The following is an 18,358-nucleotide window of genomic DNA, read 5'->3' on the forward strand; positions in this document are numbered from 1 at the left end:
ATATTTGACTCCTGGTACTGTCAAAGACTCAAAGCAAGCGCAGAGTCCCCTCTTGGTGACAGCCCAAGCGAGGCCGGCTGAACACCAATGGCTTTAAAATAGACACCATGTAAAAGACACCAGCAATCGACTGACTCCTTCCTACAGACCCACACAGGTTCATCCTTCCCACGTCAGACCTGAGCCACCTCCTCCTTCTAAAACCCCTAAATGTGTTTAAACAACCAACAGATAAATAACTTCTTGCTGCGAGGACAAGCGCGAACCTTTCACAAGATCCCAGATCCTTAAACCAGAGGTAACAGTGAATTAGCAGAACTTTGATCCCAGCCGCGGTAGCTGGTTGGGTCGCTCGGGTTTGGCACTGGGGGGGGACACGAGAACTATTTGCATGAAGCCTCGTCGTGAAGCCACCGAAACGATGCGAGCGAGCTGGAAAAGGCAACAGGATGGAGAAAATTGTCACTGCTCTTGCACCTTCCAGCAAGTATTTATTATGGAGCTGCAGGAATTGCAGATGCTGCTTTCTGGAGAAACCTCCGGTAGCAAAAAAACAACGTCCATATGGGTTGGTCTGGAGATCACAAGCTGCTGCCCAAAATCCTGCTGGATGCTCACAGAATCCCAGAATGTCAGGGGTTGAAGGGCCCTGGAAAGCTCATCCAGTGCAATCCCCCCATGGAGCAGGAACACCCAGCTGAGGTTCCACAGGAAGGTGTCCAGGCGGGTTTGAATGTCTGCAGAGAAGGAGACTCCACAACCTCCCTGGGCAGCCTGGGCCAGGCTCTGACACCCTCACCAGGAACAAGTTGCTTCTCAGATTTAAGTGGAACCTCCTGTGTTCCAGTTTGCACCCATTGCCACTTGTCCTGTCACTGGTTGTCACCCAGAAGAGCCTGGCTCCATCCTCCTGACACTCCCCCTTCCCATATTGATCCCCAGGAATGAGTCCCCCCCTCAGTCTCCTCTTCTCCAGCTCCAGAGCCCCAGCTCCCTCAGCCTTTCCTCACACGGGAGATGCTCCACTCCCTTCAGCATCTTGGGGGCTGTGCTGGACTCTCTCCAGCAGTTCCCTGTCCTTCTGGAACTGAGGGGCCACAACTGGACACAATATTCCAGGTGTGGTCTCCCCAGGGCAGAGCAGAGGGGCAGGAGAACCTCTCTGACCTACTGACCACCCCCTTCTAACCCACCAAGAGGATCCTCCTCTCCTCTGAGCCCGCCGTCAAGAAAACGTAGAAATCCCAGCGAGAACGACCGACTGTTGCAGTGTGTTAACCAGAAAATAACTTGGAGTTTGAGAAGAAAACAAAAGAACACCCCAAGCAAAAGCAAACCCAACCAAAACACTCGCTCCTCTGCTGGCAACAGCCGCCACTGCTTGCGAAACATAAAAAGCGGCTCTACCTGTAGGGATTTTCCAGAGAGGCCAGCGCCAGAATTTGTTGCCTTGTTTTAAATCTGAAACGAACCTGGTACCTGAACCTCCTGGGGTACCGGTTTCAGACAAGATTTTGGGAGGAGAAAGCATAAATGAGAAATCAAGGGATGCAAAGAGCCCTGCACCATGTTCATTCTGATGGGGATGGGGTAATAAGTTGATTTAAAGCCTAAGTAAAGATTAATTCCTTAAGTATGAAGACAACGCATACGGATGTGTTTGGCATTAGACAAGTGGGCTAAATAAAAGGATTTCTCAAACACTTTTGGGCAATTTATCATTACAGGAAGAAATTAATCATACAATGGGAAGGTAACAACATATGGATTGATAAAAGGATCAAACCAACCTCAGAGAAAATACAGACAATCTGGATGGGGGGAGAGCACATGGAGGGAGAAAAGGCAACTTAGTGATGGGGAACGAGACGTTCCAGTAAACGGGAAATAAAACCAGCGCTCGGGGGGTCCCGGAGCTGCTTCCAAGGGGCGCTTGGCACAAGCCCTGAGTTTATCCAACAAATGTCAGCGGCGCTGATACCTCTGGGACCGTAATGAAGTCCCTGCTAAGAAACATCACACGTTGGTTTAGCACAGCCAAAATTTGACTTGCAAACAGTCCTACTAGATAAACCAGAACCTAACAGTGTCACAGCTCTCACGAAGGCGCTGGAGGTGAGGATGTTTCAGTGGGCGCTGTCTGATTTCCACTCCCCAATCTTTTCATCTCATGGAAGCTCACAAGAGCCACAAAAAGAAAAGCAAAAAAAGCAACAGAACAAGAAGTATCCGCAGTTTTCAGGCATTCAGCTCCAGGGGGAAAACACACGAGTGCAGTTTCATTCATAGCGAGTGAAGTTTCCAGCCGAACATCATCTTGTATCCTGTGACCTTTGCAGTGTTGCGCTTGTTCCTCCCCTGTAGCTCAGACACCCTCTCCCCTCCCTTTACCAGCTGCACATTTGCAATCATTCACTTGCAAAGTCTTTTGTCCATATTTCAGCATCTTCCTGCAGCGCTGGGTGCGACACAGACGGGTCCGAGCACAAACGCCGGTGGCACAGCCACATCCAAAGGGTGGATGGGATGAAGCGAGTTTCCTTCTTCACCAGATGGTGAGAGCGCAGCGAAGCTCGCAAGAGTTACTTTCATTGAAGAGACCAAAGCAAAAGCAGGCTCCTCTCCAAAGCCACCTCACAGAGATATTCAGTTATCACATTTCTGAATAACCGGTTATCAAATGCGGGGGATAAACCTCCCTGGGCCCACTCAGAACTCTGTACTTCTACACTCCACAAAACACTTTGCACTGTCATTCATTAACGTATGCGCTGCACATATTAACAAAATGGTGACAATTTTGGTTTTCACAGTAATAATGGCTGTTCCCAGGTACGTGGCTTCTGTCCTAGGCTTTCAACGCCCTTTGCATTCAAACCCCCGCTGTGATATACGTGCTGCTGTCCTCATTTTAAAGAGGCGGGTGTGATTCTTCTGCTTGTTTTCATACAGGTTTATGGCACACAGAACTGCATTTACATCAACCAACAACAAACAGATTTTAATAAGGGTGCTAATGAAACATATGAATAGCTCCTCTGATGGTTATTTTCTAAAAGCAAGAAGGAACATCATGCAAGATCTGGTTTGGACACCAGGTACTCTGAGCAGCAGGAGAGCAAAAGCACCACCCCAGTGTTCACCTGCAGCAAGAAGAGGATTTTGTGGCATTTCCTGTAACACCCAACTTTGCAAATTAAGTGCTAACGAGGAGGAGCATCCTCAAAGACAAGAGTAATTTATCCCACTGTACTTAAACCTCATCCAACAGGCATCTTAAACACTCCTCGAATAAAGACATCCTCACATGGAACATGTTCCTTGAAATCACCCATCAATTTGACTCCTCCCTGCTCTGCGTGGATGGAGGTGAGGGGATCAATTAACGCCTTGATCTAATGACAATCCCCACCTCATCTCACTCACATCCCCAAACCAGCAAAGAGCGATTCCTGCAAAGGGCTCATCACCACAACCCGGGCTTCCCCTTGATTTCTCATCACTAAACCCCCATCAGCAGCGAGCGGTACCAGATTTTATTAGTGCAATATCCAGACACACTCGGAACTAAATCGAAGGGGCTGGCGACTAAAACGTTGGTGTTTGCCACGTTATCCGCAACACCATCCTCGCTGTTCCTAGAAGCGGTGGAACAGGACGGGTGGGACATGGGGAGAGTGAGAAATCACATTTCCATGACATTTCCATGAGCGTTACAAATGCTGACAGAAGGAGGAAACCTCCACGGGTTAAATTGCTTAAAGCCCCGTGTTGTTTTACCACGTGGAACCACGACCACGGGACCAACAGCGGCACCAATGCAGCTTTTCAGCTCTCCCACACCATGCAGGGGCTAAAACCCAAAGAACACAGAATAACATCCTCCTAAACAACCCCATTTGGAGAATAAGCCCTAATTTGTGTTGCTAATCACCCCCCCTCCCTTTTCAGGTGGCAAATAAAAGCTACAGCAAGAAAAACACGTTCATTACCCTCTTACGCAAACCCAACGGTGACGCTGAACGGGTTTGATTGACTGAGGTTTAGGATCGTTGGTTAGAAAACAATCGATCCACTTGTTGGTTGAGCAATTCAGCAGCTCCGGGTCTGTTGGGAACAAACCCCTCGGGACCATTGGAGCAAAGAACCAGCCAGGGACCAATTCCCAGGCAACAACTGTCGTTATTTTAAGTAGATTCAATTTGCAAGCGCTCCCCATCTATACATCCCATAGCCCCGTGGTTTACTCTCAGCGTTAAAACCCTTGTCCGGTGACAGCAGCACAAAACCAAACCAAACACCCTTCCCTGCTTCAAAGCGGCAAAGCCAAAATACCAAAAAGCGCACTTCAAAATCAGGACTGATCCTGTCGCACCACTTGGCGAGCGCAGATTAAAATCCGCTCTTGGTTTCGAGTTAATCTGTTTCTTTGGCTCCTTCTCAAGAGTCCAAAAGCTGCTGCTGTGCCACAGGGTGAGGCCGCTCGCTGGCCTAATTCGGCCCGTTTCACGGGAATAAACGCCGAGCAAAAGTTGTTTCTACGGCATTTAGCGACACCTTCAAAGAAAATGCGGCAGAAAAAACACTCCTTAAAGGAGAGAGGGGAACCTTACAAATGTTTGAGAATTTGCTGCTTATAGTTTATGCCCCAGATTTCCTGCCCTGTTCTGAGCGGACGCAAAAGGGCGCCCGCACCAGCTGAGATTTACACCCAGGAGCAGCTCACATTCACATTTCCATTCGCTTCCATTCCTGCTGCCTTGGCGTTAAACAGCAGCCAATAGTCGCTTTGATGGCAAGAAAAATCCAGTCTTTTAAATGCTTCGAGTCCATTTGTAGCATCGACTTGGAAAAAAACACCAGCTGAGCTTCCTTGACACCCGCTCGACATCCACATGTGTTTTCTGACTTAAACACATCAAGAGTTTCGCTGACCACTACCCAGAGATTTCCCAGAACAAAGGCTCTGTTTTGCTTTTGTAATATTGCTCTTTTTGGAAGGAGAAAATAGGAACGCAGAATGGTCTCTAATGATGGAATTACAGTGAAGTCAAGACCCTTTCCCCCCATTTGCTGCCATAATTTTTATCCCTCAACAAATCGCACATAACTCTGTATTTGCTTCCATTGGCTGCAATAACTTGCCAACATTCAGAGAGCACGACTCCCATGATGTTGTAGAAATTCTCAAAAAGCCAGCATGAAATCTGCAAAAGTCATACAAAAATGGATTAAATACAGTCCTAAGTAATGAATATCAACTGTGCGCGGCGTAGCGCAAGCTATTCAGAAGAACACGTGTTTAAACATACTTTCCATCTCCACAAGAGATGATTTTTTCACTCTTCATAAAGGCGGATGAAGAAGTTGACCAGGCAAAGAGGTTCTTCCAAGTAAATTCCCCAAATGGGCAAAAATCAGTATTAAAAACACAAAAAGACAAGTCAAGCCTTTTAAATAACAGAAGAAAAAAGGAAAAGATACTAATGTGCAGCCTTTACCAGGAAAGGAAATCATTTAGAGCGAAGGAAACATATCATGGGGCTCCCTTAGTTGGGACTTGGGGAAAACCAGCTGGTAAACTTTGTATAGAAACTCTACTGGATTTACACTGAAAATTCCTTCTGATTTTGGAAGAAACGGCAAAAGCAGAGCGGACGGAGGGTTCTGGGTCAGCTTTGGTCTCGCAACACCTGATGAACCTGCAACAGAGGGATTTTGGATGCAATTCTTCCACCTCTTCACGTCCTCATTCGTAAACCATTAGCAGGAACTGTACAGAGGACAAAACAAAATACAAACTCTTGCTGGAATATCAAACCCATCTCCCAACAGCCCCTTCCCCCTTTCCTGGCAGAATGATCCAGCTCCAAAACCCAAGGGATTAGCACTATCAAGAACTGCAGAAAACCAGATGATTCTCCAGCAATTCCACAGCCGGAGTTGGGAGCGAGTCATTGTTGCAAACAAATGGAACCACTTACACGCACAGAGAAATGATTAACTGTAAAAAACCCCTTAAAAGGTAGTTTTACATTGGAAATGTAAACGGTAATCCAATACATACAAACTCGAAATGTCAAAATGCGAAACTATTCCGCTCAACCGCACCGGGCTGAGAAGTCTATTTACATGGGGCGTTCAACAGGCGTTGCCAAAAGTGGCCGTAAGTCTCCAAAACACACGGACGCTGCTGGGATCTGCAAACAGAGCAATAGCGACCGACTCGGTGACCTGAACAGAACACAAAAGAGAAATTATCATCTATATATAAAGGCCAACAGTGCCGAAAACCCCCAGGGGAACAGGTTGAGCGACAAAATCGACGACAGCGATTTCAACTCATTGATCTGACAACCTAAGAGTGCTTCTACAAACACCTCCGCTCCGGCCGCACATGCAGCATCAACGAGAAAACCTTCAACGGTTGAGGGAAATGCCATTTTTGTTTGAAATCACCCCCAAAAGCATCCCAGCTGCTGACCCAGGTGCTTTTGCAATCCCTGACACACTCCTAAAAGTTTATTCCCTAGGACTAAAAACTGCCGGCCGTCAATCAAGGTGCTTAGAAGACGCGCCATACAAATGAGATTTGTATGCGGTATTTAAGTTCTTTTTAAGTGGCACTTAAGGCAAAAGATCCCAATCAGATCAAATACAGTATCAGTTGTTCAACACAGAGAGGAAAAGGGGACTTAAATGAAATTTCAGAGCAATCATCCAAGCCGCGTTGGGTGACACAACCACCCCGGGCTCTGCGCGCTCCGGCTGTAAATTACCTCATCTATTTTTCATATTCCCAGCACTTTTCGGACCGTGCTGCGAGATCTGCATTTCAGCCTTTGCTAGAGACGACTCAAGGACAGAAGCGGTTGCCGAACCCTCGCTGCGTCAAAAGTGTCGGTATTACATTTCTGCAGCCCAAACCATGGAGCTATTTACTGGAGCTTTATGCAAACTAATTAAATATAAGGCTCTCGTGGGACATGAATAGAAAGAAAAGAATTAAGAGATAAATCACTGGCTTTTCTTTCCTCAGCAAATGTACACTCCAATTTAATATATTAAACCCCAAACCAGTCTGACAGTCCTTGGTCGGGCACAGACAGGCAGCATCCAAATCTCACACGGAACACGCTGCGCAGCATAAATTAATTATCTCTGCTTTACCGCAACTTGCACAAAGGAATTGGGAGAGACAATCCAGACAAGGGGACGAGCTTGAGATATCAAAGGCTCCATATGGAGACCGCAGAATCTCACTTTCCAGCTTCACAGAACCCGTAATCTCCGCGAGCACACGGTACAGGATGGTATCAAAGCAGCACTTCCCTCCCCTGCCGACCCCGCGTCGTCTTGGTAGGAGAATTTCCACTGCGTGACACGCGGCCATGGCAGTTTCCTCCAAGAAAGGAGGATTTTCGACAAGCCGGGCAAGAAGAGCCCACAGACACGGGCAGCAGCTCCTCCTCGGGGGCAGAGGGCGCAGCCGCGCAACCAACGCGGCGCAGACTTTGATTCCGTTATCTAGAGGAGAAAGGCTCAAGGTCAGCGCAGTTCTGGGGGAAATCCATCCTGTCTGGCCACCTCAGCAGGTTCAGTGGCTTCTGCAGAAGATGGGAGTTTGTAATGGAAGCTCCAGATACTGCAGAGCAGGGGATCACTGGGTAGTTGAGGTCAGGAGGGAGCTTGGGAGGGGTGTCCAGACCAATGTCACAGAATCCCAGAATGTCAGGGACTGGAAAGGACCTGGAAAGCTCATCCAGTGCAATCCCCCATGGAGCAGGAACACCCAGCTGAGGTTCCACAGGAAGGTGTCCAGGCGGGTTTGAATGTCTGCAGAGAAGGAGACTCCACAACCTCCCTGGGCAGCCTGGGCCAGGCTCTGACACCCTCACCAGGAAGAAGTTTCTTCTCAGATTCCAGCGGAACCTCTTGTGTTCCAGTTTGCACCCATTGCCCCTTGTCCTATCACTGGTTGTCACCCAGAAGAGCCTGGCTCCATCCTCCTGACACTCCTCCTTTCCATATTGATCCCCATGAATGAGTCCCCCCTCAGTCTCCTCTTCTCCAGCTCCAGAGCCCCAGCTCCCTCAGCCTTTCCTCACACGGGAGATGCTCCACTCCCTTCAGCATCTTGGTGGCTGCGCTGGACTCTCTCCAGCAGTTCCCTGTCCTTCTGGAACTGAGGGGCCACAACTGGACACAATATTCCAGGGGTGGTCTCCCCAGGGCAGAGCAGAGGGGCAGGAGAACCTCTCTGACCTACTGACCACCCCCTTCTAACCCACCCCAGGTACCATTGGCCTTCCTGGCCACAAGGGCCCAGTGCTGGCTCATGGTCACCCTGCTGTCCCCAGGACCCCCAGGTCCCTTTCCCCTACACTGCTCTTCATCTCCAAGGTCAGACCTTCACTCAAGGCCATTCCCGGTGTGGTTCCAGGGACCTCCACGGATGGACACACTGCACGCACAGGCTGCAAACTACTCCTCACATCATTAGGAAGAAACCTCCACATCCCCTGAGCACCGCACACTGTTTGATGTGTAAAACACAAGTAGCCTCCATCTTCAGAACCTCATTTCATCCTAACATGGATCTCCCCTCCCAAAACCTGCACGCAGAAGCCACGGGAAGCGCTAAATCCAACCCAAAAGAAGCAAAGAACCAGCTGTTGGAAGACAACAACAAATACCCATCGCTCACAGTCACAGGAGTACAAAAACTTGCTCATCGACGCCCTGTCGCCCCTTTTACAAAAAAATTACCGAGTTCATTCAGCAACAGAACACCAAACATTTTGCATAACAACGTTGTATTAACCACAACCAAACTATTGTTTAAATAGTTTTTGATTAACAACTTACGACTATTAATTTTTTAAACAAAGCTCAGTCATTCCATTAGCAATAATTTAAGTGCTTAAGTGCGTGTTTGTGGATTAATGGTTTTAAATGAAGCCGCTAAACACGGTTTCCAACGCGCAGCCAGAACGGAGCGTGGAAAGAAATGCAGTAAGTTTCTAAATGACGGTAAAAAATACCAGAGAAACAGATGATACCTTATGATTTCTGTAGCACCAACACCCGGTTCATCTCGGTCCCACAGAGGCTGCTCCGGGGCAGCATTTCACAGCACAACGGAGAAGTCACCAAACAGCCCATGATCAGAGTTGACACCATTTCCACGCTGTTCCTGCCGCTCAAGTCAGAATTTGATCAGGACACCTGAATTGTTACGTAAGGATCGTGATGTGTTTAATCCCTTGGCAGCACCATAGTTTGGATTGCATCTTTAGGACCATCTCATCTTCCCACTGCGCTCCAGAGATCAGCACATCCCTGGAATTAGAGAGGTGGGAGGTCTCATCCCTCCCAAGTTCTCCTATACAGCCAAATCACTCCCCAAATTCATAATCAAGGTGTCTATGAGATGTCCAGCAAGTTTCATGAGTTTTTAAGAAGTGCTTACAACTCCAAAGCCTTCTCCCCAATACCTACAAGTTGGGGGTCAACGATCCCCATTGTCAAAGCAGTTCATGAAGTGCTGAAGCCAAGGGGAAAAATTAAGTTCCCCACTGTTCTGCAGAAGAAATGAGGTGGTGGGGAGAGGATCGTTGACGTATCATCACATGTATTTTTGAGCTGCAAGATCCATCGCACAGGGAAAGCCCAACTGAACAAGGGATGAACATCCCCCAAGTTGGAGCTGCCCCCTTCTCCCAGCTCCTCCTGATCTACGGACACAGCTCAGGTCTCTTAACCTCATGTATTTAAGATAGGAGCATTTTATAATGTAAAAACCAAAAAAACCCAATCCATACACCACAACAACAATTCACTTTTGGGACCACATCGACAGGTTGAATTGACATAAGCACCTGAGGAGATGAGCTGAGTCTCAGCAGTGATGGACTCTACCCATGAAAAGCTCCTTTCCATCTTACCCATCTCGTTGGTCTCTTTTTTCTTGAAAAAGAAGGGAAAAACGTATTTTCTTTCCTAATGCATGAACAAACGGAGAGGTGAGAAGATGCGCTTCACGAATTCTAAAGCCTTGTTTCTCATCATTGTGTCCAAATCCCAAATATTGTGACTACGAGCTTGCATCTGTCATGCACGCTTTGATGGGGTAAATAATGAAAGAACATATAAGCCTCTAATTTTACGCTGATTCGATTCCCATTTCCAAAGACAGCTAGAAAACAGGAATAGAAACTAAACTAGTAAAAAAGAAACACGCACTTCTCAATTTGTGAATGTAAGAACCCCCCAAAATTAAGGAAAAAAATCAAAATAAACTCCTACCTAGCTTTATATTTGCTCAGGTCAGCATTCTCAACACAAATGGCAAAACTACTTGTAGATACAGAGTATTAGGGTCAGTGTAGGATGAGCATCTTGTAGGACAACATGTTTCAATGATTGGCAATCAGTGAGCTGCCCGCCCAGTAGGAAAAAGAACTAAGCACATAATTGCAAAGCAATATTTTAATTGTCAGTATTAATCTCGGTTTCCTTTAAATCACCCTTCTTTCAAATCGCATTGATTTCACTCACTCAACCTGGCCCGCGGTCCATCCTCCCTGCCTGCTGCCAGCACACCAAGCAAGTTTGAACCAATTAGATAAATCACTAAATCTCACAACTCCTAACACCGATACCTCCAGCCACACACAAACCATCATTCCCGTTCCAAAGAAGCTTTATGTTGAAACCTTTCCAAATATAAGCAGCTGAATAGACATTGCACCATCCTTTTTTTTTACCTAGGGCACATGATAGCCTGAAACCCAGCCAACTGAATTCTGCAGAACACTCGCACGATCACTGCAAATATGCGCCTGACTCTTTATTGCCTTCGTTATGGCGATGGGAGTAACGCCGATGCCTTAGTTTTATTCCTTTCTAGATGTATGCATCTAGATGCGTGTGCATACACCCACACACACTGCAGCCTTAAGGTGTTACGCTCACCAACGGCGAGGAAAACCAGGCAGGAATATTATGGACTCACCAAGAGCAAAATCCTGAATAATGGAACTTTCCAGCACAAGCAGCTTTCCAGGGACCCTCAGCACAGCCCCCATTGCTGCCAGTGCAAATATGCTCTTCTGACACTACACAGATTTTTAAGAGATTCCCATGATAGGAGGAGGATTAAAAAGCAATTAACCGGCTCTCATATTTCAGCTGCAAAGCCATATTTTAGACCAGCAGACAGAGAAAGATGGATCTCTCGGAACTCAAAGATTTATTATTTTTGTTACATTCTGTAAAAAAGCCCTTACCGTGATACCTTAAAACAGCGTTAGCACAGTAGGAACCTACCCCATGGGGACGAGAAAAAGCATTGCAAACCCGATCCAGCATTGTATTATGAAAAAGCCCTGCAAATTCCAGGCAATCTGCAAACGATTTCCCCCTTCCCCACCCAAACATCCACTGCAAACTCCTACAATCGCAAGTCAGGGCTGCAATAGCGAAAGAGATGAAAATAAAAACCATCCATACCTTTAACTTGAGTGTCATATTCAGCTATGATCTCCTTATCCTTTTTGAATTTTGCTGGCGACGTCATGTTTTCTTTTCCCAAAAAAAGATTAACCTCCAAACAGATCCACCCGAGCACAAGATACAAATGCAATTTTGCTCCTCTCGATGCGACGCCTTGATTTTCCGCTTGTCCTTCCCCCCACAAAAAGGGAAGAAGAAGAAGGAAAGCAAAAAAAAATCAGTCCATGGAGAGAGGGTGTGAGACAGAGCACGGCAGCAGCAAAATGCAGATGTTAGGAGATCAGTGGATGGTAGAGGCAGCAGTTTTGTCTCCCTGCACCAAAACCTTTAGCAGCAGCATCAGCCTAGCGAGATCCTGCAGCCCCCAAAGGCTCTTCCTGATTTCTAACGTTAATAGCACAGCCAGGGAGTGGAAGTCCTTCCGCACAACATGTTTTGTGTGGGTTTGGTTTGCCTTTTTCTTTTTCTTTTTTTTTAAAATGGGCTCAGAGATGATGCAAATGAAATCCCCGACGAGAGCAGAAAGCAGAGGACAAGAAGCCGCTCCCTTTGGTTTGCTTGCCTGCAAATGCAAAAACAATATATAGAGATATATTTAGAAAATTAGAGCTTGCAGCCAGCAGTTGCCAGATGCGCAGCCAAAATTTGGGATTGAAAGGAAAAGCCGCCCTGACATTGCAAATTGTCCTTTAAGGAGCAGCATGTGGGAATTGCGGAGTGGGCAGGTAGCCGGGGGAGCCGAGCCCCGGGCGGGGTGAAGGAGCTCGTCGGGAAAGCGGGGTCCCCAGGGGATGGAGGGGGATGGAGAAGGGGGAACCAGCCAGCGCTGCTCCGGGAGCGACGCGGGTCGGGCCGCCGGACCCGGCCGGGCTGCAGCATCTCCCGCCGCAGGACCAGCCCCGGAGCTCCCGGGCGCACCAGCCCCGCCGGAGCGGCCCCATTCGCGGCTTTTCCCTCGGCAGCTGCGGGGGATTTTTTTAAATTATTTGTCTTTCTTTTTTTTTTTCCTTTTTTTTTTTTTTCCGGGGCAGCGGGGGCAGAGCCGCCCGCAGCCGGGGCACCGCAGCCCGGCATGTGCGAGGCAGCGGGAACCGCGGGCGGCGACACACAACTTTTCTCCCTTCTTTTTTTCTGGTTAATTATTCTTCGTCCCCCAGCCCCGTTTTTTTCGGGGAAGGGAGGGGACGAGGCTGCAGCCCCCGCGGAAGATGAGCCCATAGGAGAGAAAAAATAAACACAGCACCCGCCGGATCCGCATCCCGCCCGGGAAGAACAATGAGGGCGGCGGGGAGAGGAAGCGTGGGGGGGTCCCGGGGGGGAACCGGGGCTGAGGGACGCGGCCCCGCGCCCCGCCTCAGGGCCGCGTTGAGGGGAGGCGGCGGGGTCGGCCGGCGGGGGCTGCCCGCGGCCCCCCGGCGGGTCGGCAGCGGAGGGGAGGGGGTCCGGCGGCCGGGCGGGGCGATTACCTGGGCGCTGCGGAGCCGCCTCCCGCAGCCGGGCGTCCTCCGGCCGCTGGCGCCCGCCACCCGGTCCCCCTCACCGGCCCGCCGCCGCCCCGCCCCTCCGCTCGGCCCGACCAATCGGTGGAGAGCGATGGGCGAGAGCGACGAGCGCCCCGGCCAACCAGACTGCTCCAACTCGCAGCTGGGCCCACCCCCTTTCCCGCCGCTTGGCACCCGTAGCACCGCCCCGCCAGGATGGAGTGGGCGGGGCCCCGCGGAGCGCAGGAGGCTCCGCCCCAAAGGACTGCGCAGGGGCGGGGCGAGTCATGCAAAAAGACCGTCAGGCTAGCCAATAGAAGCAAGGCAGGGCGTCCCCCTCCGCCAATAGCCAGCCAGTAGGGGCGGTGCCTCCCGCCTCCTCCAACGGCCAGCAGGGAGGGGTGCGCCCCGCCCCTGATCTCCACCAATCAGGCTGACTGGGCGGAGCCCCCCGCGCCCAATGGGAGGCTGCGGTCGGGAATTCAAACTGACAGGTGGGAGCGTGGCCGTTTGCGCGGACGGGACGGGGTCCGGGGGACGCGGCGGCGGGGCCGGACCGGGGCTGCCCGCTCACCCACCCGCCATGTCCGCCAGCAGCTGCACCTTCGAGGACCGCAGCGTGGCCGTGCTGTGCTGCCGCTTCTGCCGGCAGGTGCTGAGCTCGCGGGGGATGAAGGCGGCGCTGCTGGCGGACACCGACACCGACCTGTTCTCCACCGACATCCCGCCCTCGGGGTAAGCGCCGGGATGGGGGGGCTGGACCCGCGGGGACCCTCCGGAGGGACGCGGCGACAGCCCCGAGGCCTCGTATGGGCGGCCCGGGTGCTGCAGCCTGTGAGCCTCGGGCCCTCATTGGCCGGTTCCCTTAAAACCCCCCTCATTTTCCCGTCACCGGGAAAACAGCCCCAAACCGCACGGTTCAGCCGTTTCCAGATCCACCTGCCCTGGGGAAACCCCGGCAAAAGGGAGGCTGCTCCTTGTCGGGCGAATCAAAAGTCTAATTTGATCTCTTAGTGGGCCCGGGGAGCAGCTCCAGCTCCTTCCTCAAGCAAAGATTAGAACTTGAAATAAACCTCTGTAAACAGAACCAACCTGATCTCGCCCTGGTTGCAGGATGACTCTGGTTGTGTGTTGCTTTCCCATAGCAATATTTAAATGCTAAGGAAATAAGATTGCAAAATAACATGTTAATAAGAAAGTATGGCGTTAAAAAAAAAAGAGATAAGAAATCAAAGGTTCGGTTTTAAATGTCCTGGCCTTCAAGCTGTGGTTCTGTAGCCTGTATGAATCTCTTTCTGTTTCTATACGGGTATGGCTGGTAGCTGATGGGGAAACAGGAATTGTTGCACTTGGGAAAGTTTAAAAAAAAATACACATAAGATTTTAATTATTACATCATTTTGTTGTGACTTCAGAGCTGTATTATCAAAACATGACAGCTGTAATCGAACTGGAATGGTGACATCACTTTGTTGTGACTTCCAGCCCATATTATCAAAGCATTACAATTGTAATTGTAGCCATAGCTAGACTGTATTTTTACTTTCTTCCCATCTAGAACTGTTGACTTCATCGGAAGTTGCTATTTTACGGATATCTGCAAATGCAAACTGAAGAACATTGCTTGTTTGAAGTGGTAAGAACACCATTCGATGGCACTAACGCCTCTTCAACCACGCTTGACCCTCTCACCGGAGACGGCGGCAGCGCGAGGGTTAACGGGATGAACGAACAGATTGTCGACTCCGTTTCAAATTTAATGCCGCTTGATAGAAACTCAGCCCGTACTTCTGGGCACGGCTGCCAGCCTATTTCTGTGCGAGTCCCAAGTGGAAATGTGACAACCTTGTCAGCAGCCTGAGCGTACGGGAAAGCTTGTGTGCCACCTGCCTGATTAAATGTCTGCTTCAACACTGAGATAATCGTGTGAATAAGGCCGCAGCAAAAAGTAGTTACTCATATTCTAATTAATAGAACATCCTCTTGGCAGATCTAGTTGCTGCTAACAGATGGAACACGCTGTCACTAAAGTTCTTGGAGTTCTTTTATCCTCTTTATTAACGCCTGGTATTTAAGAGTAAAAACAACTCTCAAATAGCTCGCAGTTGAAACAATCCTTTCAGCTTCATAATCAAGACTTTTACCTCGTTCAGATTTAAACGGTGGGGGGGTTGTGATAGGAACATGGTATTTTATTTTGTAGACAGAAGGAGAGAAGCAGAAATATCTCACCAGGGTGCATGACTGAGAAAGCAGAAAAACGGTTGTTCTAGATTCAGCCTAGGAGAGCAGATAAAGCCTTTGATACTCTCAGTCTCGTTCTTCCTCCTGCTGATACTCTCCCGTGCACAGTGTTTCTGCACAGATGGGTTTTGTGTGTTTGAAGGACATCTACACTGATTCCAATGGAATCACCGGCTTTCCAAAAAATAGAATACACCCCCATTTGTTGGCATGTAAACTACTCTGGATTACACAATTTAGGTTACTAAATGCTTCTCTGTGCCAATGATCTAAAACTTAGCTATGCTGGAACTCCTGACAGATGTTCCTCAAATATTTAAGATGCTTGTTTAAGTACGTTTCCTTAACTTCATCAAAGTACGCGCATTACATACTGTGGCTACTTAACGTCAGTTTGAGCTGGAAAACCCAACAATTCTATCTTTCCATCAGGTACTTGTGTTGCTCATTATGCCTCTTGTCTTTCCAGCGGTAACATCGTGGGTTATCATGTTATTTCCCCCTGCAAACCCTGCCTGTTCTCCTGTAACAACGGCCACTTCTGGATGTTCCACAGCCAAGCAGTCTTCAGCATCAACAGACTGGACTCCTCTGGTAAGGAACACAAACATTTCTTTCTCTTCCCCTAAAATCTTGAATTCCAAGTCCTCCTAATGAAGCATCTCAATGTAGTTAAAGCATATGGAGGGAGTGTAACATATGGAGCCAAGAGGAAAGTGTTACTGCAGCGCTAATCTCACAAACTACTTCGGGGGAGGCAGTTGTAGCTACTTTGTAAATGAACATTTCTAAGTGGGAATTTATCTTCAGCAGAAAATTTAACCTCTCCCTTTTGTGGACAGAAGTCAGGATTTTCTGAAGCAATAACCAGCATAAACACAGCCCCCAGCTGCTATTTCTAGCAGCACACAGAGCTCCGCTGCACTATTAGGCAGCTGGCCAGCGGGCACTCTCTTTGCGTGAGTCATGTTGGCACTTTGACCCTGTATAACTGTGTCCTCCTCGGCTTCCACTGAAGTTCCAGCTCATTTCTGGCTGGTTTTTCAGCCAGGTGTTGCTCGGATGCCAAGTGCCTTGTGTAATGTGCCTGGAGTCCTCGGGAACGCGCAGCGTCCTGACGAATCATTTCTCCTCCTCGCCGATGGGAGGAACGTCTTGTCTAAACCTTTCAGCATCACCTGTGCTTCAGATCAATGCCTTTACAAGTAAATCAGCCACGAGGGGATTATCAATAGCTACATGAAGTAGGTGTATAAATACATCTGTTGGCAGGGATTTCTTTGAACTGTGCTATAAAACAACACAAAATGGGAAATAGTCTGTATATATTCATCATGAACATGACTTACCAGGTTTTGCAATGATGAGTTGTTTTCTCTGCAAATAAACAGTTGTGCAACCTAAAAATAAGGTCACAATTCATTAAAAAAGGGGGTTTTTTTAACCTTTTCTGTCTTCTTCCCCCCAGGTGTCAATGTATTGCTCTGGGGCAACCTGCCAGATTTAGAAGAAAGCGCAGATGAAGATACGTCCTGCATCTCCGAGGAGGAGTATATCAGATAAACCTTATCTACAAGATACTACAGTATCTTCCCTACGTTCATTAGATTACTGTTTGTTTGGGATTTTTTTTCCTCCCTACTGGCCCATCAGAGCTTAAACAACACGGGAAACCTGGAAAATAATCCCAAAAAAGGGAAGGTATCACCTTCCTCTTTCACTGTAACCTGCCTTAGACTCCTGCATCTGCCCGATGTGCGTTTTCTGACTACAGACACATCTTGGTTACATCTGGAAATGCAGACAGAAGGTGTTTTTACCAAGGTCTAACCTTTTCTCATTTATATCTCAACAGTAGATAATGCTTAACTGTACTTTTCCTTCTTTCCTCAAACAGTATTCACAGAGCAACGTCTCTCGGTTACTGTAAGTACAGCTCAAAAACCTACAAAGTATTCAGTCTCGCTACTGAATTTCTGGAAGAGCTCTGCTTTTGTGGTCACATAGAGGATTGCCCAGAGCTGCTGAATACAGAGAATGAACAAGTGGCTTAAAGTCTTGGAGCTCTGGCTCTATGACCTGGTTCTCCTGCTTTTCACAGCTTGTTCTCGTGCCAGATGCTCCTGAACGCGGATCGGGAGCTCAGTCTGCCCCTCTTCAGCTTTCAGTGCCTTCAGGATCATATAGAGATGGAGCTCATGATCTTTTTCCATGACAAAACCTTCATACCAAAATTACTTGATGTCTAATATAACTTCAAGACTACAATGGAGTTTTTATTATGCTCAACAATAAAATCCATACAGTTCTACATGGGTTTTTTTTCCACTTTTATAGGGTAGACATCCATCCAAAAGAGAAGTCATCCAATTGGATGGTCTTAGAGGAAAAAGATCAGGTTAAATATTTGGTGTTCACGCCTAACCTGACATCCTGAAGCGTACAGACAAGATGGATCCAAAGCTCATTATCAATCTTGTTACAGCCATAGATTTAACTTAGGAACTAAATACTGTCCCCTACAGATGGTCACCTGAAGGTATCGCCTTGAGAAAATTCAATGTACAATCATGAAAGTGAACAGATCATGCTTTTAAATTTGGATTGATGCTGAATAAATGGTTCTGAAGCCTCTTGTGATACTTGGAAGAGGTGCAAGGAGGGCAGGTCTGGGTTGCCTCAGTATTTCTACTGCATGTTAAGTATTTCCTAAGTAATGGTACTACCTCTTCTCCATTGTTTAAATGTATATTGGTATATATATATGTACATGTATGTCTTGTTTTGATTTCCTGTGTTATGTCTGCTCATTAAATAAGAGTTTTGGACTATGTAGTCATCTGGGCTGTAATAAATATGGATGTGATGATATCAGAGAATCAAAACAATGAGATAGAAGCTTGTACATCTTCTATTAAACTGGTTGAATCATTAGGTTCTTACTATGAGTTTTAGAGACTAAAATAAAGCAAAACAAACCTCCTCTTTAGGTTGACAAACCTGACAGTTTCTCCAACCAAGAGGGATTTAGTCAGTTAACTCTTTATAACACAACACCCCATTTCTTGCCCGTTTTCTGTGCCGCACGAATTTCATCATGTTGTGAATACAACATC

At 48.0% G+C, this 18,358-nt stretch overlaps 2 protein-coding genes and 1 long non-coding RNA gene across 8 annotated transcripts in view; 1 reads left to right on the forward strand and 2 right to left on the reverse strand.

Annotated features, from left to right (window-relative positions):
* The window catches only part of SRGAP2 (SLIT-ROBO Rho GTPase activating protein 2), a 93,666-nt gene extending 80,592 nt beyond the window's left edge, over nucleotides 1-13,074 (reverse strand). For all 5 annotated transcript variants that reach the window (XR_011742136.1, XM_071817866.1, XM_065854254.2 and 2 more), the window contains exons 1-2: nucleotides 12,984-13,074; nucleotides 11,515-12,079 (exon numbers count right to left, since the gene is read on the reverse strand). Coding sequence is in view for 4 of the 5 variants with exons in the window: in XM_071817866.1 (XP_071673967.1) it covers nucleotides 11,515-11,581 (67 nt within the window). In the remaining variant the exon portion in view is untranslated. The remainder of the gene's footprint in view (nucleotides 1-11,514; nucleotides 12,080-12,983) is intronic.
* LOC139829597 (uncharacterized) lies at nucleotides 1,702-7,290 on the reverse strand. Its single transcript, XR_011742137.1, has 2 exons — nucleotides 5,313-7,290; nucleotides 1,702-5,207 (listed from the first exon to the last, which is right to left on the reverse strand). It is a non-coding gene; the product is annotated as an uncharacterized lncRNA (long non-coding RNA).
* Nucleotides 13,075-13,477: 403 nt separating the features above from the next.
* FAM72A (family with sequence similarity 72 member A) lies at nucleotides 13,478-18,077 on the forward strand. 2 transcript variants are annotated; one of them, XR_011742112.1, is made up of 5 exons: nucleotides 13,478-13,733; nucleotides 14,557-14,634; nucleotides 15,712-15,836; nucleotides 16,290-16,486; nucleotides 16,711-18,077. XR_011742112.1 is itself a non-coding variant. In XM_065854422.2 (4 exons), exons 1-4 carry the CDS (start codon nucleotides 13,582-13,584, stop codon nucleotides 16,803-16,805), a joined length of 450 nt encoding a protein of 149 aa, XP_065710494.1. In that variant the 5' UTR covers nucleotides 13,485-13,581; the 3' UTR covers nucleotides 16,806-18,077. The 2 variants fall into 2 exon arrangements, 1 of the variants encoding a protein (XP_065710494.1); XM_065854422.2 differs by lacking the exon at nucleotides 16,290-16,486 and having other exon boundaries at nucleotides 13,485-13,733.
* Nucleotides 18,078-18,358: the final 281 nt, after the last annotated feature.

This window comes from Patagioenas fasciata, chromosome 21 (genome assembly GCF_037038585.1).
Source record: "Patagioenas fasciata isolate bPatFas1 chromosome 21, bPatFas1.hap1, whole genome shotgun sequence".
In the NCBI taxonomy this organism is placed as follows: domain Eukaryota; kingdom Metazoa; phylum Chordata; class Aves; order Columbiformes; family Columbidae; genus Patagioenas; species Patagioenas fasciata.

What these genes read in the sequence shown, in the direction of transcription:
- FAM72A (XM_065854422.2), top strand. Translation starts at nt 13,582, where the DNA reads ATGTCCGCCAGCAGCTGCACCTTCGAGGACCGCAGCGTGGCCGTGCTG. An exon ending in ACCGACATCCCGCCCTCGGG is followed by an intron (nt 13,734 to 14,556) that starts GTAAGCGCCGGG and finishes CTTCCCATCTAG; the next exon opens with AACTGTTGACTTCATCGGAA. An exon ending in CAACAGACTGGACTCCTCTG is followed by an intron (nt 15,837 to 16,710) that starts GTAAGGAACACA and finishes TCTTCCCCCCAG; the next exon opens with GTGTCAATGTATTGCTCTGG.